The sequence below is a fragment of the Sarcophilus harrisii genome, chromosome 1 (assembly GCF_902635505.1).
Source record: "Sarcophilus harrisii chromosome 1, mSarHar1.11, whole genome shotgun sequence".
NCBI classification, from domain to species: Eukaryota; Metazoa; Chordata; class Mammalia; order Dasyuromorphia; family Dasyuridae; genus Sarcophilus; species Sarcophilus harrisii.
This window is the reverse complement of record NC_045426.1, coordinates 169,886,781-169,912,928: the sequence shown is the minus strand read 5'-3', so window position 1 is coordinate 169,912,928 and position 26,148 is coordinate 169,886,781. Positions and strand designations below refer to the sequence as shown.

At 37.5% G+C, this 26,148-nt stretch overlaps 1 protein-coding gene across 2 annotated transcripts in view; it reads left to right on the top strand.

Annotated features, from left to right (window-relative positions):
* Positions 1-26,148, top strand: part of MAP1B (microtubule associated protein 1B) — a 111,328-nt gene that overhangs the window by 59,590 nt on the left and 25,590 nt on the right. Inside the window, exons 1-3 of one of the 2 annotated variants that reach the window (XM_031966739.1) lie at positions 21,531-21,801; positions 24,308-24,390; positions 25,928-26,068. In XM_031966739.1, the coding sequence (XP_031822599.1) occupies positions 25,937-26,068 (132 nt within the window). In that variant the 5' untranslated portion in view covers positions 21,531-21,801; positions 24,308-24,390; positions 25,928-25,936. Of the gene's footprint in view, positions 1-21,530; positions 21,802-24,307; positions 24,391-25,927; positions 26,069-26,148 lie in introns of those variants that run through there. The other variant, XM_031966732.1, reaches the window with a different exon arrangement.

Below are 26,148 nucleotides of genomic sequence, written 5' to 3'. Positions count from 1 at the left end.
TGTTCATTGTTTTGAGTCTTTTCTCTCGTAAGGACTTTTTGTATTGTTGTTTGGACAATTTTAGATTCCCACTGTTAAGAAGTTCTTACTTTTAAGGTAGTGTTTGAGTGCAGATTGGTATTTTCCCTGGATTGGTTCCCTTTCTGACTGCTGCTAGGTAACAAAACAGGTGTGTCTCTTATGCTATATATTATATGCTGGTCAATTATTTGCATTTAGGACATAGAGCATATAATCTATCTATTCATATTCATACTCTTTTGGAAGCAACTGAATTTGTTCATCTTTTCCCCTATATACAGCTATTAATATGGTCTAGTTCAGACATACTTTCCTCTCTCTCTTAGCTTACTTTCTTTTTCGGCTCAGAGTCTGAATGAAATTATCTTGTGTCTAAAAGACAGGGAGCTGTCAGCAAATGCTATTTCTCAATTAGTGGAAGAGAGGTCTTGGCATGAGTATGTGCCTTTAGGCTTACTGTTATTAGAGAAGTCAGGGTGGTAGAATGGAGAAAGGATGAGACTAGACAAAATTCAGCAGAAAGAACACTGGACCACCATTAGGAGAACTAGATTAAGAAGGAGGGAAGGAAAGAAGAAAGAAAGAAGAGGAGGAAGAAGAAAAGAAGGAAGGAAGGAAGAAAAAGAAAAGAGGAAGGAAAAAAGAAAGGAACAAAAGAGGAGGAGGAAGGGAGGGAGGGAGAGAGGACTTATGAAATGTTTTGTGCTAAACACAAGAAATAGAAAAACAAGCAAAGGAAAAAAGTCCCTGATCTCAAAGAGCTTACATTCTAATGGAGGACAACATAAAAAAATACTTGAAAAAGGATGGCAATGGGATGAGGAGGAATAAAGGTTCCCACCATTGGAAGCATGATTTTAATTTCCAGAGGAAAACACAAACAGGGCTGGTAAGATAATGAAACAGGGGAGTGGTGGCTAAACAAGTTATAGCATATGATGGTAACAGATACTATTGTGAAATGATGAGCAGGATAGTTTTAGAAAAACCTGGGAAGACAATATAAACTGATGCAAGGCGAATAAATAGTCCTTTAAAGTTTATATTGTACAAAATTGTACAATTATATTATATAAAATTGTACAACATAATTGTACAATTTTATAAAATCTAGATAGCCCTTCAAAGCTTACAAAATTGTACAATGTAATTGTATAATTGTACAAAAATCTATCTAAATAGCCCTTCAAAGTTTATAATGTGGAGCCTTGGAAAACAAGTGAAGGCCTTCGTTTCCTTTGTGCATTACAGCATTTGTCCAATGGTTTCTGTAGTTACTCAGTAGGCAGTTTAATTAACCAATTAACTATTTTGGGCAGCAAGGTGGATGGACCACTGAGCTTGAAATCAGGAAGCCTCTGTTTCCTGAGTTCAAATCTGGTCTTAGATGCTTCCTACTGTGTAACCCTGGGTAAATCACTTCTCCCTGTTTGGCTTCAGTTTCCTAATCTGTCATTGGCAAGAGAAGGAAATGCAAAACCACTTCAGGATCTTTTCCAAGAAAACTTCACGTAGGAGTCGGGAACAGCTGGACACAACTGAATAACAACGATTATTAGTATTATTTTTAATTCCAGAGATAGGGTCTAGACCTTCAGTGTCATTGGTTTAGGTGAACTCCTGGATGAGAAAACTCTACCACTATAGGTCAGTATCTTTTCTGCAACTTCTAACCTTAATGAGTCACTAAAGAGTTCAAATTTAGTTGCTGGAAGTGTTTGTAGGATCCAGGAGTTAAGAATGGTTTTTACATATTTAAGTACTAAAACTTTATTTTAAAATGAAAAACCCATTCTTAGAAGGCCAGACAAAATGGGCAGCAGGGTAGCTGGTTTGTTACCCCTGCCCTAAGGTAGTGAGAGAAGTGTTTTTACTGGGTGAGAAAATGGGTATCAAAAAGCCAGTAAACTTCTTCCAGAATATCCATATTTCTAGGGCAGTTTCCCATAATAAGATAAGACACTGCATTAGGTTTTTAACTCAATTGGGGGAAAAATACATCCAGGAATTAAAAACTTAGCAAGTTTAGGTGAGAGCCAAGACTGATCATTACCCTTGCTTCTCAGGAACACTACTGGTCATTTTGTTGGTTTTCTTGCTTCTTTCTGGATGAAGAAACTTTTCTGTCAATGGACAATTTGGATATAAACTAAGGAGTGTTCAGAACAGTGTACAATGTAGTCCACTTAAAATAATGACCCATTAAATGAAAAGACTCATTAAAAATAATTCTTCCTCCATGTGCCAAACCATGGAAATGCTTATGTTCCATTTAATGCACCCTAGGGCAATAAGCATTCTAACTATAAATATAAATTAGCATGTTAAAAGGAATAACTTTCCTAATGGACCTAATTATGGTACATTGAGCATTTAAAATCCAATGGAAAATTATCCAGTGAAAAGAATTACATTTTCTGCATTGAAACATGTGTATGGGTTGACAGTGGCTTTTAAATGGAAAGTAAAGGAATTTTTTGAAACACATAAGGAAAGGCACATGCATATCTAAAAAGTATTTTTTTGTCTTTAAAATCTCAAGGGCTAAAATAACGCGGTGTGAATTCAGAAACACTGCTTAATTTTGACCTCTTGTTTTTGCTATTTCTAATAAAGCTGTGAAAATGTATTTTGTGAGTTCCTGTCACCTCTTTCCAAAATCTTCAGAACTTCTTTTTAGTAGGTCATTCTCTTCTCTAGAATAGCTGGGGAAGGCATTCAAGATTGTTTTTTTCCAGTGTAGAATCAAATAATCCCAATTTTGATCATTTGTTTTCAGGAACTTGGGGAGAAGAATTCTTGAAAAATGGTCTTTTGTTTTTTGGGTTTACCTGGATATCTCTTTAAATTTATAAAGTCTATCTATTTTGACACTAAGCTATATCCCTATAATAAAAAGAAGTATTGTATATTACATCTCCCTGAGATAAATATGCATAAGGATAGAGATTCTACTTTATAGAGAGCTAGAAAATAAATTTTTATGCAGACTCAGTCATACATAATAAGAAATCATCATATGCATGGAAGCTGGAAATGAATCTTGCACTTCTTGGTGCTCAAATCTTTTGGATTGATCTCCCAAATTAGGCTTTGTGATATCTGCATTTATTGACCTTCATTCTTGAACTCTTTTCTGAATTTCATTTCTTTGGAAAAGAAAGTAACTGAGATATGGGATACACTTGGTCAAATTATAGAATCATAAGTTATCATAAGGTCATAGAACTGGAAAGAATTTTAAAGGACATCTGAATAAAAACTCTCATTTTTATAAGTGAGAAAACTGAGGTCAATGGGATTAAGGTAGTTATTTGTCCAAGGTGATATTGGCAGCAAGCATCAAAGCTGGATTTAAACTGAAATTCTTTGACTCCAAGTCTGGTGTTTTTGGAATTATAACATGGCAGCAAGCATAGCCCTTGGAAATACTCTTTACCAAGTAAGGAATACAGGGCAATAACTTTTTTTTTTGAGTGGCGCATTCCCAAAATATGGAATGTTCTTGGATATTACACCATCACCAGCCCTCTGTAATATTTCTTTTGAGTACTAACATATGGAAAAAAGTTGTTCTGGGGACCAAGCAGGACAAATCAAATAGACATGGTCTTAAAACATTAGGCTCTTACAAATCTAAATTTGTTTTGGATGTGGCAGCTGAGGGATTACTATATTTATGTTGGCTTCTTTATGTCATGTTATGTAAATGGTGTCACCCTCAATTTTTCAGTGATTACCAAAAATAACAGCCAAGAGGGACTTTTTTTCACTGAGGTTCATATAAATACTCAGCTTGCTGTACTGAAGTTCAGCACACATCCAAGAACCAAAATACAAATAATGACAGATCTTCTAAAAATGTGGATTGAGAGTAGAAATTATAATTTTCATTGTGAGATTATTCTGTACACACTTAAAATAATATTTCAATCATTTTTCTTTAGATGCTTTCATATTTGAAATCGAAACCAGAACTTTTTTTGGAACCATCTAATAATTTGTTTCACAAATACCTGAAAAATGTATAGGTATCCAAATTAATCACCATCTGTATTTATGATTAGCTCATAGGGAAACTCTTTAAGTTTCATGTCAATGATTTGTTAATACTCACTATGAAAATATACTAGGGCATTCATAGAATTACAGAATCCCAGAGTTGGAAGATAGCCCAAAGGCCATCTAGTCTAATTCACATATGAACCAGCCTTCTCACTTAAATTTTTTTTTTTTTAGTTACCTAAGTCATCAAGACTCAAGTCTTCTACTTCTGCTTGGAGACCTCTTATGATAAAGAACCCATTTCATTTATGGATAGCTTCTAAGATGAAATCTTGCCCCTTTCTAATTTTCACCCATTCTCCTTAGAACCAAGCAGAACAAGGCAGGACCTTTTTTTCATAACATAGTCCTTCAGATATTTAAACATAGCAATCATGATTCCACTAAACCTTCTCTTTCTAACTAAGCATACCTTGTTCTTTCAACTTATTCTCATATGGCATTATTTTTAAGCTCTTCTCCATCCTACTTACCATTATTTGGACTCCTAATTAATCAATGATCTTTCTCAAACATGGTATAAAATACCATGGTCTACATAGAATCTAGGGCAGGGTAATTTTGTTGGACCCTAAGTCTCTTTAAATTCACTCTAAGATGATGGATTACCACACTGCTATAAAAGATGAAGAGCTAGTTTACTTAAAAAAAAAAGGATAGACTTAAATGAAGTATTGAAGAGTGAAATGAGCAAATCCAATAGAATTTTGGATTCTAAGAACAGTTTTTGAAGTATTTTGAGTCATTTTGAGTATTCTAAATATTCAAATCAATAAGGATTCTGAAGGAAGATGTTATCCATATCTAAAGAAAAAAACTGATAAATAGAAGTATTTATAGTGTGTTTTACATATATACATACATATTTGTGTCTGATGGTAGCTTTCTCTAAGTGAGGTAAAAAAAAACATAAAGCATAGCAGAGAACAGAAGAAAACTTGGAAGGAAGCACAGAAAAATAGGGTAGCCTTGAAAAATGATGTGTAGTGTTTATTATAAATGTTTTCCAAAAACTAAACTGTGTGAAATGAAAGTTCATGGTTTTAAATTGGATCCTTTTTTATGTTGTGCTGTGGACATGAAATGTTCTTTTTTTGTCTCTATATTTCAGTTAAAAGTAAATTTGATTTTTTTTTTTAAATTTACTCTAAGATAACAATAGGGATTTTTTTTTTTTTTTTTTTTTTTTTTTTGCTGCTATATCACTCTCTGAACTCTGTATCTGTCATTCACTGACTCCCAGATTTTCAAAAACAAACAATTGCTTATCTATGATTACCTTATCTTGTAAAGTTTATTTTTTTAAAATAGTACATAAATATTGCTTATAGTTATATTTGTATGTATACATATTTATATGCATATTACATATGCTTGTGTGGGAAGAGAGAATGAGCCCTCCATTAAGAATTAATTTCAGTTGGACTCTCAGCTCTATCACTTCTATGTCTGTTAACCTGATCAGCTCATTTTCCTCATGTTTGGCTCTGACTTCTAAGTTTTCTCCTAGCTTTAAATCAATGATCTTATAAATTATTTCCCTTCTTTGTGAAATGAAGAAGTTAGATTAGATGCTTTCCAAAATTTTTCCCAGTTCTAAAGTTGTTATAGTAGTCAAAGAGAGATCTAGATGTTTTATCCTTAGGAACCCCTCAAGAGGCCTCTGAGAATGAAAATCAATTGGGAAACTTAATAAGGATATAGTCATTATTAAGGGACAATTCAAGCCCCAACCGGGTGTACTGTCAGAATTTGGGAACATGATTTTTAAAATGTGCTGATGAGATAGAGAGGATTATTTAAGTACCTCTAAGGTCTCTTCCAGTTCTAATGGAAGTGATCAACTTGGTAAAGGGAAAATACTTAACTACTGATTGATCATTGAATATGTGATAATGTCTGAGAAGTGGGGATGAAATTAAAACATAACTAATATTACCATCTAATAAAAAAGGAAGCCTGAATGAGAAATTAGAAAATGAAGATTCTAGGCATTAGAATTTACTAGTGTTTATGAAGCCCTTTTAGGGAGTAAGAGGAGGGTACCTTGTCAGGTAGACACATTATTCTCATTGCCTTATCACAACTGGAGAAGAGTACCATGAGCTGTCAGAGTTTGATGAAAACTATCCTCTGTCTAATTTCTTTTGATCTGACTGTTCACTGAGGAACCTTCTGATACTGATTTGGTTTCTCAAAGAGACTTTGTTATTGGGAAGAAAATGGCCTGACACAAATATTCTAGTTGATTTTAGAGTTACATTGACCACCTACAAGTACTATACTAGGTTTTGTGAGGAAAACTTGTCACCTGACATTGATTTAGGATGGATGGCTGCATTAGATCTGAACCACCCTGGGTGAGCTAACGAAGCTGAGAGACTGAACCTGCAAAGGTGAGAACCCATTATGTACCTCAGTAGTAGAGGGAGAGCTGGTTTTAGAGCCAGAAGACGACTTGGATTCACTTCCTCCTCCTCTGTTTCCAGCTGGAGTGATACCGAGCAAATCCCTGACCTTCTGTAGATGACAGTTTCTTCAGTTTCCGGAGGATATTAGGTTGTCTGAATTCTGAGGTGTATTTCAGCTTTAAATCATGATTCAGGGACCCATAGAAGGCCCCCTGGGGTGCATTCACTTGACAGATCTTTGGCCAGGCAGCCAACCGGATAGCTGCTAGTTCACTCACTTGCTCTCTCACTCCCCCATCCCTTTTCCTCCTCCCCCTTTCTCCTTCTCCTCTGGTCCCTCCTTGTCTTTTCTCCATAACTGCAGAAGTACAGGGGACACTCTTTTTTAATGACTAATATAATTTTCTTTAAACCAGAGTAACTAAAACAGTCATTCACAAAGTCTCCTAACAATAACTTAATAGTTTTTTTTTTTGCTTTTTTCCTTAGCTCCTAGCCCCAATAACTTACATATAATAATTACTTAATAAATACTTAACTGACTGCTACTACATATTGTCCCTAAACAATATACATACTTTAAATCACAACATTGAAACTTATATAAATTAATAATTAAAAGGGAAAGTTCTATTTTCCAGTGAATTACATGAGCTACCTATTGTTGTGCAAACATGTCTCTATATTTGTAGATAGTTTTCTTAAAACTGTCAAATCTAAATTAGAACTGTGAGCAAGCAAGGCACAGACAAACCAATAAATGATCCATTTAAGACTAGTCTTCTCCTGGATTAGTTCTTAAAAATCACTACTGTATAGATTAGCGCCAATATTTTCTGTGATCCCCACTTAAAGATGACTTTCCTTTGAGGGAACTTAAATTACACAGTACCTTATACACAGTAAGCACACAAGAGGATCTTTTAAAGGGAAAAATGAATAGTGAATTCCAAGAAAAAAAATTGAAATTAATCAAATTTATACCAAACTCTTAAAAAAAACCTGTTAGGATGGTGAGATGCTATGACATTTGTATTTGTAACTTGTATTTGTAACTCTTGTTCAACCCATAGTGCAAAGTCCCTGGCCCAGAGATGCTGACTTACTCTTTCCTATGTGATTTGCTTGTTGTTTGTGTTTTCCTTTGTTAGCTCCCATTCTAAAAATCCGTTCATAAACTACATGTGATTTTTTAAAAAAGGCAGCTGGTGATGAAGGTAAGTATTGTGGTGTCTTGTGGGGTGAGGGTAACAGATGGGGGTGAAGGGTCAGCAGTTTGCTTTGACTTGACAAATGGCAGGCATTTGACAGCAAATTAAATGTCAAATAAACCTGGCAAATGATTCAGGAAATCAATACTGAGTGAGAAAAGTTACGAGAGCTTTGCATCAGGCTCTTTGGTCACCTTGGCCCCCCTGGGAAATAAGTCTGGCAGGATTTTCAGATATTAAGGATGCATGGCGAAAAATAGAGGGCTCTTTGAAAACGACTGCCTCCCATGATTTTTAAGGAGGTTCTGCCTGAAATGGGCCACCCCGCTGTGTGTTAATTGTGTTATATGGATGTATCCGTCATTCTGTGAAGTTTCCACGGTCTTCTCTTCCCAGATGGCTCCTGGGCTGCTGACCCCTTTAGCTGAACTAGGAGGGACAGGCTCAGATGGAGAGCATTTGAATCTCCAATATGCATGTGGGTCTCAGTACGGCTTTTTTATTGTATTCTAACAGCAGATATAAATAATTGAATTTTTAAGATCTCGTCTTTCCTCCATTAGAATCAATTAGATATTAAAAATTGTTTGTAGAGTTGACTCTCCAATAAGTCTGGACTGTGACCTGGGCTCTGGCTTTTGGTATGGCCATGACGTCAGGTAGCTGGTCAGGAAAAAAGGATGGAGGGAAAAGGAGGAGTTAGTTTACAAATGGTTCTTAGATCCAAGTTACTGGTCTATACAATGGGCTCTTAAAAAAAATTTTTTTTTTAGAAAGATATTGCCTGGGTGACTATCCTCTAGCCTCTTCCCCTTTATAATCCACCTCCAAAATCATATTGCTGTCCTTTTGGTTTTTTACTTTTTAATATTTATATTTACCTTAATTTGTATCTAGATCTAAATGTAGAAGAGCTGGTCCACTGGCAGGGTCTACTCCATTCCTCTTTGAAGGGGTATGCTTTTTTTGGTGGAAAAAAATGAACTTAGTGCATTTATTCTGTCAAAATGGCTCCTGAGTTGAGAATATGCCCTTTAGGCTACATTAAGCCGATTCAGCTCCCTTTTTAGCTGTCAATTTTTTTGCCCTGTGACTTGGAGGCAGGAGCAGGGAGTTAGGCTCTTTTTAAATGTGACAAACAACAATGGTATTTGACTTCCTAGAACAGTATTTCATCTGAATCTCAAATTAGAGCACTCTTTTGCTAATATATAGTAGTTCCCCTGCAAATGCATTGATTGAATAGAATTGGATGATTTTGAAAGTTTCCACAAACTTTAATCAACTTCCTTTTACTTTTTTTTTTTTTTTCCCAAATAGGGCAAGGAGCACTATTTTTCATTAATGACATAATCATTATAAGAATAAATAGAAATATTACAGAATTATTTCGTATGCACACATATTTGTGTCTAATGGTAGCCATGGGGGGAAGGAAAAAAGACATATGATAATTTTATTACATATTTAAAAGGAAAGCAAGTTATACATAAAAGATTTGCAGTTTCATGTGCAATCATCTTGTTTTATTATACTATTCTGGAAATGCTTGTTTTATTCCATAAATAAAAAATAAATAATATTCAAAGGCTTTTTAAAAGAATATATTTAAACAGCCTTTAGGGTTATAAAGTGCTTTCATAGTCGTGGATGAATGAATGAATAAAAAAATTAAATCACTTACTGCATGTAAAGCACTGGACTAAGACTGGGGATACAAAGTAAAGAGTAAGACAGTGCATGCTGAAAAGGAGCTTATATTCTAATGGGGGACAGCCATCACCTAATTTATTTCACATAGCAATCCAAGATGTTGGTAGTTCAAATATTATTATTCTCATTTTGCAGATATTATTGTGTCTCCTTGCTCTAGTCTTCCCCACTCGGAATCCATTCATCCACTAAATGGTTCTCCTAAAGCACAAATCCAAACATGTCACTCTCAGTAAAGTACAGTGGCTCCCTGTGGCCTAAAGGGTCAAAAATAAAATGTTTTATTTGGCATTCAAAACCCTTTTTAACCCAGCCCCCTCCTACCTTTCCAGTTAAACCTTACTACCACTGGCGTCCTGATTGTTCTACCAACAAGATACTGCATCTCTCCTCTCCTTCTGGCCTTCATATCTGGAATGTTGTCCCTTTTCCATTCCAACTACTGACCTCCCTGGCTTCCTGAAGTCTCAATTAAATTCTCACTTTCTACAGGAAGGTTCCTCCAACCCACTAATTCCTGTATAATCTCTCTGTTAATTATTTCCTATTTATCCTGTATAAAGCTTGCTCTGTATGTATTTGTATCTTGTCTCCCTCATTAGTTTGTAAACTCCTTGAGATCAGGGACTGTCTCTTGACTCCCTTTTGTATCCCCAGTGCTTGGCTCGTAGTATATGCTGAATAAATGTTTATTGATTGATTGATTGAGATAAGGAAATGGAAATACCAAGAGGTTACCTGACTTGCCAATATCTACAATACCGCTTTCAAGGTCACATAGCTGATAGTGGACCTGGACTTTGAATTTTTTTTTTTTTTAATTCTAGTACTTTTTTTTTTTTCCAGCATACCTTCTAATCATAAATTTGAAAACAAAATTTTGGATCCTAGTCTCAAAATGGCCATGAAATTATAATTAAACATATCTGTCTCAGATTTCTCATAATTCACCAGTAAGAGCTTGTCCTGGTGGAAATTTCACCAAAAAAAAAAAAAAAAATGAATTTGGGTTAGGCCAGAGGTACTTTAAGGAAATAAGAGAGACAGAGAGACACACAAAGGGAGAAACAGAGAGGGGAGAAGAAAGAGAAGGAGAGAGAGAGAGAGAGACAGAAAGAGCGTCCCTTTTGACAATCCTGTCAAGTCTGAACTCCTTTTCATAATAATAATTTCAAATAGCTAAATAAAAATACATAGAATTACAAAGGAATTCTATGTTGACATAAATTATAGACACTTTTAAAAACTAAGTTCATTGACCCCAGTTAAGAACCCCTGAGTATATGCTCTCTTGAGTCACAGAGTTCTAAAATACAATTTTATGTACTCTCTATGATTCTCCATTCTATGAATCTCCATAAAACCCTATAGGAAATGCCTATGAGCTGGATTTTACTACATGTGGCAAACATATGAATAAAACTATCTAACAGTTACCACAGGTGCTTGAAAAATAGCTTCTGGGGAGATTAGACTGGATGAGCAGGTGTGGGAGCTCCTGCCAGTGGAAGAAGGTCAAGAGCCAGAGAAAAGTGTTAAATCCGAATTGACAGCTAATGTGGAGGGTCAGGAAAGTACTCAGCCAGTGTACAGTACTGCATTATTCAGGACGCCTGTTTAGCCTTGGGATAAGGTCATTTAAATTTTATGGAGCCTCAACTCAGTTTGAAATGCCAGTTTCTATGTTGTTTAAATACTTCCTGGGGATTTAAAGACCTACTAGGAAGGAGGAGGGAAAGGAAAAGGAAAGGTTTGTTAGGGAAAAAAGGGATCTAAGTTTGGGGCCAAAGGGAGACTATTAAATAATTCACTTTGTGTGACAGATGAAGGCACCAATTGGAATCTGCAGACTCCAGAGTTGAATCCTGGCTTTGTTAGTACTTTTCCCTGTGACTTAAGGCAACCTATTTACTTTTCTAAGCCTCAGTTTTTCATCAGTAAAATGGATGAATTGAAGAGTTGATTTTTAAGAGCCATTGCTAGCTCAAAAATTATGATTTTTTTCTTCTGTATTTTAAAATATATGGAAAAATTCCTGCACTTTTCCCCACAATCTGCAAGATGGGATGACTTTCTTAAAGGCTATTATGCTTATATGGACTAAAGGAGGTCTCTCTGACCATCTCTTGGTTTCAGGATAAAAAGAAAAAATGGAGAAATAGATTGAGAGCTAAAGGGGATCTCTGAGGCTTCTAAGTTGATCCCTTTATTTTACAGACAGGGAAGTCAGTCCTAGAGAATGAAGGGATTTGCAATTTGCTCAGAATCTTGGAGGTTCACTTCCAGACTAATTGTTGCTAAGCCATTGCAATCCTGTCTCTTTGAGACCCCATTTGGGGTTTTCTTGGCAAAGATACTAGAATGGTTTACCATTTTTTCCAACTCATTTTACAGATGAGAAAACTGAGGCAAAATAGGGTCAACTCAATTAGTTGCCAAGATTACAGAGCCAGTTAAATGTTAAGGAAAGCTAGGTTTTCCAGGAGATTTTTAGAATGGCTATGTATGAAGCAATACTGAAATATATAAAACAAACAATAGTTTTTTTTTTAATACCAGTCTTAGTGGGCATATTATAAAATTGTATTATCCATAATTTTCAATCTATAAAAATATTCCAGAACTATTAACTCCAAAATTCTCAACAAGTTTAAGCAGGAGCGACCTGCATAATAATGTAACTCACTTTTTATTTATTTCCATTTAACGAATACTTCTTCTACAATGGCCCTCAGTCCCTCATCTTTGATAAGGTTGGATGGGTTGGTCTAGAAGTTCCTTCCCAGCTGTAAATCACTAATCTGCTAAGTCAGGAAAGGTTTTCTTTTAATGTTTTGTCAAAGACTTATAGCTGTGTGACCCTGGAGAGCCATTTAAACTCTTATCTCAATTTCCTTATCTATAAAACAGTAATGATGTAGCAATAACCCCCAAAGATTTGTTGTGAGGCTCAAGTGAAATTACATAGATAAAGCATTTTGTAAACCTTAAAATGGCATGTGGAATTTCCACATCAAGTGAAATCATGTATACAAAGCATTTTGTAAACCTTAAAATGACATATAAATATTATTCAAAAGAATTCCACATCTTTTATCTTATCCCAAGACGTCACAGATAGCAAAGTGAAGTGCTAACACTAATGGAATGTGAAATGCAATTGAAAACTAATAAGAGGGAATTAGTCCAGCCTTTGAGGACCAGGCTTACTCTTGTGTAGTATCTACTCACTAATCCTTTTATCAAGATTTCCTAATTTTTTGTGTGTCATGGCCTTCTTTGGAAGTCTGGTGACATCTAAGGACCATTTCCCAGAATAACTAATACCTTCATTTTAAACTTTAAAACTCTCCCCCCCCAAAAAAATCAAATACAAAAAAACCCCATATCCTCCATCTGATTACAAAGATTGAAATACAGCTGTCAAAAAATTGTTTTTTAAACCAAAGCCCTAGGTTATGTGATATAAAAAATTTGAGGGATGTAGTTTCTTCATAATTGATCATTTTATTAATCATGATGGCAATAATTAATAAACGTAGTAATATTCTTGAATGCCAAGGATCCCTCATAGAAGCAACTCAATATTTATATGCATTGGAAGAGTGGATCTTCCTGAGGGTGGCAATTGATGCTGACTGGTTAACAAGTAAAGAAAGAGAATTACTTTATCAGGAGAGGGGTACCTATTCTAAAGGGGATGGAGAGAGAGGAACCACACATGACTTTGATTACTACCTGTCTGACTAGGCACAATGGTCAGGATTTCACTCAAATTAGATTAAATTCTTTGTCAATAGTGTACATTAAGCATCTCCCTCAGTATCGTTTTCCCTTTCTGTAAAATGTAGGGGATGACTGCTGTGACCCTCAGATTTCTTACAACTTTATGTTTATGACTTATAAAGTAAGAAAATGGAAGTAAAGTTTATAAAACTTAAAAACCTAGAGAAAAATTAGATACAGAGAAGATTCCATTATACCTAAAATCTCTGTAAAATATAAGCTGTCCAAGTCCTAATCCATTTCACTTAGTATTTAATCCAACCAAATTCTAATTCATACACACACACCCCCATCACCATTACCATCATTATCAACAACATTTTTAAGCTTGAGTTCATAGCAATAGACTTTAATTCATTCTCTTGCATACTGGGGAAAAAATCTTATCAGAATAGTTAAAATGATATGTGGGAAGGTATAAGAAAATAGAATGGGAGATAAGCAGAGTCAGAGTCGGAAATAAAGAAAATTTCATTTCCTTTTCATAGAAATAAAATATTTCCAAGGAAACCTGGGGGAGAATTTAATAATAAAGAGCAATAATAACATATTAATATTACAATATTAATATAATAATTTTAATTATAATAGTATAAGCTGGCATTTTAAAATAGTGCTTTGAGTTTTATAAAGTGCTTTTCAGATATTGTCTCATACAACCACTCTGGGAGGAAGATGGCTATTATTATTATTATTCTCCCATCACAATGTTAGAGTCAGTTATAATGTATCCCACTATGGTTGATCGGACCAACATGAGCTCAGAATGCTCTGTTGCAGATTGGACACCAATAGTCCCTGTGAACGTTTGGGGTGGGCTCTCTAACTTTGTGCATCTTGCATTTCTTCTGGTCAAATCCAATTTTGCTTTGTTCATGGAGCACAGCCCCTTCTCTGATGAGGGCATGCCATGCTGGCCGTCCTGTGCCAGTGTCTCCCATGTCATAATCAGTTCTAAAGTTCTCAAGAGAGACCTTGGACTGTCCTTGCATCGCTTTTTCTGACCACCTTGTGAGCACTTACTCTGTATGAGTTCTCCATAAAATAATCTTTTTGGCAAGCATACATTTGGCACTCAAACAATGTGGCCAGCCCAGCTGAGTTGTGCTCTTTGCAGTAAAGCTGGAATGCTTGACACTTTAGTTCAAAAAAGCACCTTGTTCTATCCAGTGCCTCACCTAATGCACCTAGTAAGTGTTTGGCAAATATTTTTGATGAGTTGAACAATTCTTTGAACTTTGAAATATGTTAGCAACAGCAGCCACAGAAAAATTCTATTTTTAATTAACACTTTTCAGGTTGAAAAGTGTTTTTTTTTTTACAGATTCCATTTGGTCTTTACGATGAAAAATTCTACTTTTAATTAAATTTAAAGTTGAAAAGTGTTTTTTTAACAGATTTCATTCAGTCTTCACAATGATCTCAAAAGGTTGGTGGTACTTTTGGCGGGAGGGAGTGTATAGTTTGGATTTTGTGATTTCATTTGTTTAAGGAGCTCCTTCATGAATATACTTCCTTCACCAACTTATAATTGGTGGAATATACTTACTGAGTGGCTAAGGGACTTCATATAAGATCCTACAGCCAGACAGAGGGAAGACTTGAACACAAATGGTGGCTTTGAGGCTAGCTCACTATAACTACAATACACTGTCTCTCTGAAAATATAACTGTTCCCTTTTTACAGATGAGGAAGGCAGTTGTTATATTATACTATATATATTATATTGTATTATATCATGTGATATTATTATTTTAGATCATATCCTATTATAATATTGTCAGATATTGCAAATTGATTTACTTGGGGCCACACAGCAAGCTAGATCTCAGACACAGGTTCAGGGAGCAAGGCCAGTGTGCTTTCCACTATAATAACCCACCCATCATGGATATGGAATTCTTTTATTTTTTTGGACTGACAGCAGCCCTCCAGTGTCCCTTCCCATCTAAGATTCTCCTCTCATGAGATCCTTTGATTCTATGAAATGTAGTTTACTGAGCCTTGAGCTAAGCTCTCCAATCATAACAAAGGCAGATGAATATAAAAAGGAGGCCCAATTTGGTCTGGTGTGTAAGGCTCTCTGAAAAAATCAAAGAACTAGTCATCAGAGAGCTCTCCCCTATCCCTGAACAGTTAGGACTTTACACACCCCGGGAGCTATTTCCCGGTTCTCCCTCTTATTGGTTTTCTGTACTCTGGGCCCATGTTTTGACCAGTCTGAGCCTTCCAACACCGGTGTGTATTTTACTTGAGCCTCCACAGGTCCAGTGAAATGGGGCTTTGGAGCTCTGGGCTGCGTTCTACAGCAGAAAGGTTTATTTGTGTAAGCCAGGAGTTTAGTCCAGTTTTTGTTCCCAGGGTCTGCCGTGATCTCGTGTATTAATCAATAGGCGGTGGGTAAATATGTACCATGCAGAACCAAATGGAGGCTTTTGTTCATTCTTAGCAGCATGGACTCCCATTCTGAATGACCTCACCCCCCTGTTCCAAATGTGGGCAATATGGAAATAAATGTGCTGGACATGGGCGTGTTGCTACTGTCTGCTTCTCAGACGTGACTCTTGGGGTTAGTTAAATAAGAGTTTTTGCAATCTTTTTCTTCTGTTTGCTTCCCTCCCCCTTTTAAAAAGGGGGATTGGAAAAGGAAAAAAGCAATAAGCATTTACGTAGCACCTACTATGTGCCAGGCACTAAACTAAGCCCTTTACAGATACTTCATTTGAGGTGGGATTTTGAGGTAAGATGTACCCCCCAAAAGGGAGGAATCCTTGAGTGCTTTACTTTAAAGGGGCATACATCTTTCTCTCTGAAAACCTCTTAAAAGGGGGCCCAGGAAGAATGCCCCAGACAGACTGAGGGCTGTAGCATCCCCCAGTGCCTCAAAGTTAATTAAAAAAGGAGAGACAGGATTTTTGTGGGGGACTCTAGTTGCTAACAGTTCACTTTCTGTTCTCCAGAAGAACAGAAGATTCATTAGAGAGTCCTGCTGACTCAGCCATCTGACACACATACATACACCCCTCCTCTTCTTCCCTCCTTCTCCTCCCCTCCGCCACCAATTCCCTCTCTCTCCAGACAAACAACATCATGCTTGAAGAGGCAGCTGGGATATAAGATGTAATGGGAAAAGAGTTCCTGCATAGACTCGAGAACCGTGCTGATTGCACCACTAACTAGCTGTGTGACTGAAGTCCCTTTCTAGCTCTAAATTTCTGTGACTCTCAATGTTTTGTTTATATAAGCATAAAAGAAACCTGGCTGTTATTTTAAATAAAAAGTTAATATTAGAAACCAGTGTATAGGTAACCTTGTTACTTCTCATAATTTAGTTCTAATAATTTAGGGGTTTTTTTTTGTTTTATTTTACAGACAAAAATGCAGAAAATGTCCTTGGTATAATTATCTCAATTGTATTTTTGTTGGTATTGGTTTCCCCTCTAAAATTTGCATTATTAAAAAGGGAGGGTATTTTTAAATCTTTATCTTTAAATCTCTGCCTCTGAGAATTGGTGGTCCTTCAGGAGCCAATGTTCTTCTCTCTTCAGACTCATCAGTCAGATGGGCATATAGGAGGCTTTACAAACCAGAGTCCTCAGTTTGAATCTTGCTGTTTGTTGAATCAAAATGTTCATTCTTTAAGGCTGTGAATAGATGTGTATGACTTCATTACTTAACCTTCCTGTGTTTAGACCTAGATTTATAGACAAGATTTCCTCGTCTATAAAATGAAAGGTTTGGATTAGATTGGGCATTTGAGGTTTGTGAACTTGCTTTTTAAAAAATATTTTGATCATTTCATTTCAATAGGATTCATTTTTTGTAATACTTTGGATTTCATTTTATGTATTTAAAAACATCTGAGGAAGAGATCATAAAACTTGATGAAATATTGGTAAAATATATATTTTACCAAATAGGTCCATGATACAAAATGCTAAGAATTCCTGGAATAGGTAATAATAAAAGCTAACACTTTAAGATTTTCAAAGCATTTTTTACAAATATAATCTCATTTTATCTTCATGATAACACAGAGTACTAGGTGCTGCAATTATTTCCATTTTATAGATGTGGGGAGACAGGTGGCTCAGTGGAGACCAAATTCAAACTTAACTAGCTGTGTGATCCTGAGCAAGTCACTTAATGTAGTTTACCTCAGTTTGCCTCAGATGTGAAATGAGGTAGAGAAGGAAATGGCAAATTACTCTAGTGTCTTTGTCAAGAAAAGCCCAAATGGACTGAAACATTCAAACTACAACATAAGGGAGGAAGAAAGAGTTTAAGTCATATTTCAGGTCTTCCTGAATCCAAGTCCAGCATTGTATTCAATGCTACACTATGTCTGCCTGAAGTAATCTATCAACTACAAATAAATCTCATATAAAGAGAAAAAGAAGCAGCAGCCTTAGCTTCTGCTTTCATTGATCTTTCAACTTAGCTAATGATCTTTTAGCTACACACTCAGAAAAAATATAAGGGTATTTCCAACATGCAGGGTTTAAAAGCACAATGTGGGTATGACGTGAAAGAATATTTAATTAAGGGATTTCCTAGACCAAATAAATTTTGAAAAAAGGGGGAAACTTGGATATTGATGCAGAAGAGAGAAATGTTTCCACATTGAATCAATGAAAAAGCAAAAGACTAGCTCCCCACAATGATCTTTCTTCCTTTAGTCTTGACAGAGCACTTTGTGGGAGCCTGTTTAAAGTCACATCCATTTCTTTTTGACCCTATTTGGAAGCTAATAGAGTGGTTTGCTTTTTTTTCCCCCTCCAGCTCATTTCACAGATGGGGAAACTGAGGCAAACCAAGTTAAATGCTTTTTCCAGGGTCACTGAGGCCAGATTTGAATTCAGAAATGAGTTTTCCTGATTTCAGATCCAGGGCTCTATATATTGCAGCTTCTCACTGATCCTTTCTTACACCCTTCCATATCAGTTGTACAGTAATCACCTATATATATATATATATATATATATATATATATATATATCATGTTCCTCTACTAAACTAAAAGCTCTATAAGTACACAGACCAATTTTATATCAACTTCTACCTGAAGTAAATATTTCAATAATATTTTTCTTTTTTAATGTAAGGGAAGCAGGAATGAGCAAGTCATGTGCTAGAATTAAAAAAAAACAACACTTTCTTAGGATCAGTGACAGAAAGCAAGATATTAAGGAATTGGGTTGATGAAATAGGCAAGAGGGAGAAGTCAGATTGGTAAGGGTGCCTCAAAGGCCAAATAAAGGAGTTTGGGTTTGATAAGTGAAAAAACATTGAGCAAAGGCATAATATAATTTTCTTTTTTAATTTTTTAAAACATATGCATGGACAATTCTTCAGCATCAGCCCTTGCAAAACCCTGTGTTCCAGTTTTCCCCTCTTCCCCCATGCCCTCCCCTAGATGGCAAAAAATGGTAGAAATATATGTTAAATCCAATCTATGTATACATATTTATACAATTATATGATTTTCTTTTTAAAAGATACTTGAGAAAGACTGCTTTCTCCTGCAGGAAGGAGGGAGAGACTAGACACAGGAAAACTAATTAGGAGGCTATTTTTGTAATTCAGGTGTGAGAATACTAAGTATCTTATGTTCTCAACATATGTAGGATAGATACAAACACAAGACATGGAGCTACAGATGAAAACATGGCACAGAATCCCAGAGAGGAAAGAAATCTTGTCTAATGCCATTTCCTGGCCAAACTCATATGTTCTTATAGTTCTGAGCATGTCAATATATCATAGAATCACATTGCATCTTAGAACTGGAAGAGACCTTAGAAATCCACCTTCCCATCCCGTTTTAGGAATTTCTTCTAAAGTAGTTTTGAGAGATAGTTGTTCAGTCTCTACTTGAAAGCCTATTCTTTTATCCATCCATGATAGCCTGATTCCACTTTGGAATACTATTAATTATTGTTGTTATTGCTTTTTAACACTTTGAAAAGTTGATTGGTTCCAGTTCTTGAATAAATTGAATAAATTTAGCTTCAGATATTTCAAGCTAGCATCTATGCCCTTCTCTTCCTCAAGAGTACTCCAAGAGAAACATAAGTCTCAACCATTTCTCATGATGTGATCTTAATTCCTGAATGTGTCAACGAATCTAGAACATATTCAATCTCTCATATTGCTGTAGAACATCCATTCTTCTCACTTTGTAAGATCCATGAAGAATGAACGTGGATATTTCTCACTCAGATTAGCTATGGACTAAATATCAAGGTCTTTCCTCTTAAACAAGGATTCTTAACTTTTTCTATGTTGATAGACCCTTTTAGCAATCTGGTGAAGTCTATGGACCTTTCTTAGAATTGTTGTTCAGTTGTTCTCCGTGGCCCCATGTGGGATTACCTTGGCAAAGATACTGGCTTCCTATTTCCTTCTCAGGCTCCTTTTACAACAAACAAGGTTTGCCTACAGACACAAGGCTAGTACATGTTTGAAACTGGATTTGAACTCAGGAAGATGAATCTTCTTGATTCTAGATCTGACATTCTATCCTCTGCAAAACCTAGCTGCCCCTTTCTTAGTATGTTTATTAAATGTATAAAATAATATATTTTTAACCTTTTAAACCTTTTTTAGAGGATTACCAAAAAATCAAGTATATTGAAAACATAGGAATCAAAACATACTCCCCCAAAAAACAAATGTACAAATTCATTGACCCGTGGTTAAGAATTCTTAATTCATCTATTCTAAAGCCAGTGAGACCTATGGTCACAGAATTGATAAGCAGAGGGAATTGATGATAGACATCGGGACCCACACTGTGGTATAGCTATCAGATGGTAAGAAATCATGGGTGCCATTCATCTTTCCAAGTTTGTATGGACACCACCAAAGTATAAGGATCTAGTTCTTTTTTACAGTGTCTTTTCCCCTTACCTCTTATGATCCTACTTTTTTTTCATACTCTTTTCTCTCTTTAGTCCTACTTTTTTGCGTACTTCTTTTTCTTTCTTATGGTATTTCCTTTCCTTCTATCTTTGCCTTTGTTTTAAAGAAACATAGTTTTATGTGTAAGCATTCTTTTTTTTTTTAATAGCCTTTTATTTACAGGATATATACATGGGTAACTTTACAGCATTAACAATTGCCAAACCTCTTGTTCCAATTTTTCACCTCTTATCCCCCCACCCCCTCCCCTAGATGGCAGGATGACCAGTAGATGTTAAATATATTAAAATATAAATTAGATTATGTGTAAGCATTCTTGTCAGAAAAAATACAGTAAATATCCAAAGAATGTTTTTTAAATCACCTTGAAAAAAATTTTTCAAAATAACCTACAACTAACTTGCCCTTTTCCCCTCCATTCTCCTCCTCCAATTAGCCTACCCTTAGAAGACATATAGATCCTCTAAATTTTTAAGGTGTTGAAGAAGAAAAAAGGGTGCTATTACTGTAAGACTATTTGAAAGAACCCAATCTTGGTTTAGAAGCAGTTTGGGCTAATGAATGAAGTACCTAAATTGGAAGAAAGACCTGGATTCAAAAACCATCTTCTGACACTAATTGTGTGACCTACAAAATTGACCTTCTGATACTTACTAGCTCTGTGACCATTACCAAATTACCTGACTTATCCGAACCTTCAAATTAATCTATTATGATATATATTATATATCATTATTATATTTATAGATGATATATATTATATCATTATACCCTATAGAGGGGTGAGTGTTCAATTTGAGTTTTTAATAGTCTCTGGAATAGCTTAAACAACTATTTAATCATCAGTAGGGATGGTTGAGTTTTCTTTCAAGTATCTCTTTCTCCCCCTCACCCCCCCAAATTCTGTCTTTTATTTTATGATGAAATGGCTGATTTCTCTTCCTTAAAGTAAAAACATTGTTGTGTGGACTACCCAGGAAGAATCCTGACAATCGGGTGCTCTTTCCCCTATCAAAGCCATACGTGAGAAAATCAGCAGCTCTCCAGCCCCACACTCTCCAGTCCCTCTGGCTCGCGCTGGGGAGAGCCATTCATGGGGGCTACATAAGCGTTTTCTTGTGAGGGCCGAATAGTTTGCACAATGGTCCGAAAGAAGTGATGGAAACGTGTTGCTTTCCTTTCTTGGGAACTTCTGTTCTGAAACAACTGAATGAGACCTTTACAAATGCAGCGGCAGCCTCCTCCCTCAGCAAACCTGGCCCCGTTCCCAGCTCAGAGACTGGGAACACCAAATATTCCACTTTCTGGGAGCCCCAGCAGCCTGCCCTGAAGCCCGTCTGCAGCCGGCGGGGCTGGCGTCATCGGGTGGGTGTCGGGGGAGAAGGGGGGGCTCCTGGCTGGGGCCGACAGCTCCGGGGTCTGCCAGATGCCTCCAAGACCCAGCCCTTGGTTACATCGTCCTGTGGAGGAATTTTGGCCAAGAGACAGTCTGGCTGTGACCGGGGCTCAGCTGTGGGCTTCCTTCTGTTTAATCCCTCATCTTCATTCAAGTCCAACCAGAGGAAAACAAAACCAAACAAACTTTTGTGGGAGGAATCCCCCTGGTATCATAGGTGAAGACCTTTGTGGCGTGCTGAGGGTTTCTAGCGAGCAGGATGAGAAGCAAAGGGTGAGTTGAATGGAGTGGTCAGGGGTGACGGGGGTCTGGAAGCCCAAGGCGGGGAGAAAGAAATAGGATCCCATGGATCGGTGAGCATCAGCCCAAGTTTTGTGTGTTAGGTTTGTAGCCAGATCTCTGAGAAAGGGGAAACCGGGGTGGGGGACCAGGAGCTGGTGCTGGAGGGGGGCAAGGCTTTTGTTGAGCTGCATGCAGTTTGGTAGCAACGTGAGCTCACTGAAGAGAGAGTAAGTGAATGATTTCTTTATCACCTGTTGGGGGGAGAGCCTAGGTACCCCATTTCGGCGGCATCTGGGGATGGTCTGCTTTTGCCAGTTTGCGTATCAGGGACTCGGGGCTGCATTTGTGACTTGGGTATTGGGCTGGTGTGTATTGTGCAGAAGATGTGACTAAAGGAGACGGCTCTTTATTCCCATCCGGTCTGAAGCCATCGATCAGGTGCAGCAGAATCTGTCTCTTTGTTTCTAAGATTGCTCTGTCAGGAGGAATCTGGACAGCAGGTTTAATTATTTATTTAAGTTTTGATTCCTTTTATGTCACTGCAATTAATGAACTCAATTTAATTTTCTTTTAAATGCCCAAAGTGGTCATAGAAAAGGTTGCCAGATCTAGAAATCAGTTTCAGATTATAACATGGACAACAAAAGAACCTTTTATTCAATGAATTCATTTAATTTTTTTTTTCTGGAACTCTTCTCTTATCCCAAGTCTCTTTTGCTAGCTCATACAATGCAACATTATTCTACTTTGGAGTTTCTTTCTTTCTTGGCTAAAAAAACCTCTAATCATCTTTTTAAATATATTCAACTTGATCATTGTCTTTCCCATCCATAGTATCTTTAATTTTTCTTGATAGAATTCTTTTAATTATGCTTTGGGTCCTCCTGCTTCTTTAGGATGATTCTTAGATTTTTTTTCAGTTCTTTTGTCACCATGAGAACTTTTCTTTGGTCCCCCCTGCTATTCTTTTGCTGTGCGTCTGGATTGTGTCCTGTCTGTGTTCTGTTCCTTGCTCAGTGAGTATTGCTGAAAATGAGTTGAGGAAAATGATGATGATTGCCTGTCTGTCATTAGGAGCATGTTTTTTACGCTCTTTACAGAGCATTTCAATATTTGCTGCTTTTGCTGTCCTTCTGGTCTTACTGGTGATGGAAAGCAAAGATCAAATACAATTGAGATCTCTCGGATATTTCTGAAATTCTGCTCACCCAGCTTTAGCTTTATAGGAGCACTAATTGCTTTTCCCCATAACACCATCCTAGAGTTTTACTCTTTGCCTTTTTTGGATTATGTTTCCTCCTGGAACTACAAGTTCTACTGTGTCTTGCGGTCAATTGATCAGTAAATCAACAAGAATTTACTGAGTACTCACATTGTGCCAGGGACTTTGCTAGATGCTAAAGATACACAAACATGAAGAAAACAACTGAAAATTTCAAATTAGCTTATGTTCTTTGTGTAGCAGAAAGTCTGTGTGAACCAGGTAACATGGCTATATTCTGCTTTTCTGTTGGATATTTATTCGGTATTTGGTGGCCATATACTGTTGCTGCTGGGGGATAGGGGAGGGGTCCACAGGTGGGAGATTTCTGCCCAGGAGTATCATTATAGTTGTGGTTTAGACACCCACATACACACTGCTCCTTAATCTGCAGGACTCTGTATAAAAAGCCCCTTTGCAAGTTAGATATTGTTGGAAGACAGGGGAGGAGGGGTCCACAGGTGGGAGATTTCTGCCTAAGAGCATCATTATTGTGATGTAGCCTTTGCAGGTGGGAAAACCACAGGTAGGCGTGGGAGGAGCCAGAAGAGTAAAGCAGAATTCATGCCTTCCTGATTTTTAATCTTTATCTTTGAGAGTCTTTCTATCAGTGAGCCCTATCTTGCTTCATCTGTTATTGCCTTTGCTTTTACATCAGGAGCCTCCCAAGGGCAATATGGCTGCCTTGCCCAGTGGAAAGATTTGCTCTGTGTTTTCCTGCAGTTTTCTCTGAGCAAAATTAATTAATTAATAACCCAGCAGTCTGTAAGCTTGCCTCAGACAGCCATTCTCATTGGACTAATTGGTAGTCCGGGTTTTCTGGGTGACAGTCACTCCACAATGAGGCTCCTAATTAATCTCTGCACAGTTCTCACCAGAAGAAAGGCTGATAAGACGAAACATCCACAATTACCATGAGAAAGGAAACGTCAAGATCCCTGTCAGGTTTTCCTGGAGCCCACCCTTTGCATGGGATGAACATGACGCTAGCCCTGAGAGGCAGACTCACTATTAACTGTGACAGTGAAGGGCGGGTGAAGGCTCAAGTTCTCAGACCACACAGACTGGATTCAGTCTCTCTACTGTGTAATAATGCCGGTTACGGTTTCATTGTAAGATGATGGAATGACTGCAGGGGCAAGGGGCACCAGGGTGGAGAAAGAACATTTTCTGCTATAACCAGAAGGGAACAGTTCAGCTAAAAGTTTTCTTTTTTCTGTGTGTTCATGCTTACAGGACAGAAAATTCTTCACCACCGAAGTGACGTTTTAGAGACTGTCGTCCTGATCAACCCTTCAGATGAGGCAGTCAGCACTGAGGTAAAGATGGTCCAGCCGCCAATATGAGTCTGGGGCTTTCGCTCCTCCTTCTCCTCCCCTCCCCGGTCTCTCACCCCACAGAGGGACAGGGCAGACATCCAAGCTAGAGGAGGTTCTAGGAGCAGAGCTCCTCTAAGCCCAGTTTTTTCTTGTTAATCAGTGAAGAATTTCTCTTCCTATATCCCCTCCCAGTTTGTGCCCATATCCTATCCTAGACTGGTTTCTCCAAACTTGTCCCTGTCTCACCTTTAGGGTGAGGAAACATGGATCCCCGTTAGGAGATAGCTAGGGTGTCCCCTGCATTGGTGCTTTGCTCAATGTCCTTTTGGGAAAAGTCACCAGAATCCCCCTGCTCTCAAATTCAACACATTTAAAGTATGCTCTGACATAGGAACTCAACTCTTACTAAGAGTCTTATCATTGAAGCCTGGGGAGTTCATCTGGCCCACGCTCCCATTTCTTTACTATTTTATCTTATATCTTTATTATATGGAACACTATTTGGCAGGTGGAACGGCACTCGGGAATCAAAGTAGCCTTAATCCCCTCCATTTGGCTCCCACCATCCCTGCCACCAGCCCCCTCTCCATCCTGTAGGTGGGCCTGGTCTGATTGATTCCCACTTCCACCCTTTCACACTGGCAGAACCCCTTTGACTATCCATTAAGAAAGAGGGTTGATGAGAAAAGTGATGTTGACAGCCATCTATCAGTGACTTACACGTCAGGAAGCAATTCTGTGGCTGAAAAAAGGCAGAGGTTTTATACACAAGTTGGCAGACTGCCCGGAGAAGCCAATAGTCATGGAGGGAGAGAAGATAAGTCAGACTTTTATTTATTTTCAAGGCTCTGGCAATGCCTTTGGAACAGATAAGATGGTCGTCATACACCAGGAGGCAAAGTGCGCTCAGCAGAGTCTCTCTCCCTAAAGGAAAGTAAATTGACTTGACCCATCAAGGAGAGGATTGCATTTTAAAGAGCCCACTTAGGAGCTTTGCTTAAAGTATACAAGTCTATCTACATTGGGTCTGACTGGAAACCCCGTTGAAGGGTTCCTTTTTCTCCTTTTTACCATGAAGATTCTTGCTGACCATGGTAGGATGTTAGAATTTGGAGGTGTCTGGTTGGCTCCCAGAGGCTGACCGAGGATGTCCACAGAGCATTTAATCTATAGCTGGCCAGTCTGTCAGCTTCGGGGTTAGAGCAGTCATGATCACCAAGGAAATACCTGATTCCACTTTATTTGGTGGAATTAGGTGGACTGTTAAGTCAGCCCTGACACCAAAGCCTCACACTATTAGTGGACACTTCAGAGTAGACATGTTGTGAAACAATTATCATTACTCAATCTGGGAGCTCAGAAAATGGTTTTAATAAACTTTCTACCTATTTCAGTCATTGGCTCTTAGCTGGAGTTGGTAATTGTGTGTCATGAACATGGACACCCCAAGGGAAAGCAAAGCCACAGAATTCTTGGGGTCCCCTGCTAGTGCTCGAGAGCCCAGCCCGTGGTCTCATCCGTCTCTCCTTGCTTTTAGGTGCGCTTGATGATCACAGATGCCGCCAGACACAAACTGCTTGTGTTGACCGGACAATGCTTTGAAAACACAGGAGAACTGATCCTCCAGTCGGGTTCTTTCTCCTTCCAGAACTTCATAGAGATTTTTACTGATCAAGAGGTAGGTTCTTGACCAAAAAAAAGGTCGTCATTGTGTTTCAACATTAGGTATATGTATTGGCTCAGTTTGACAACGTCAGG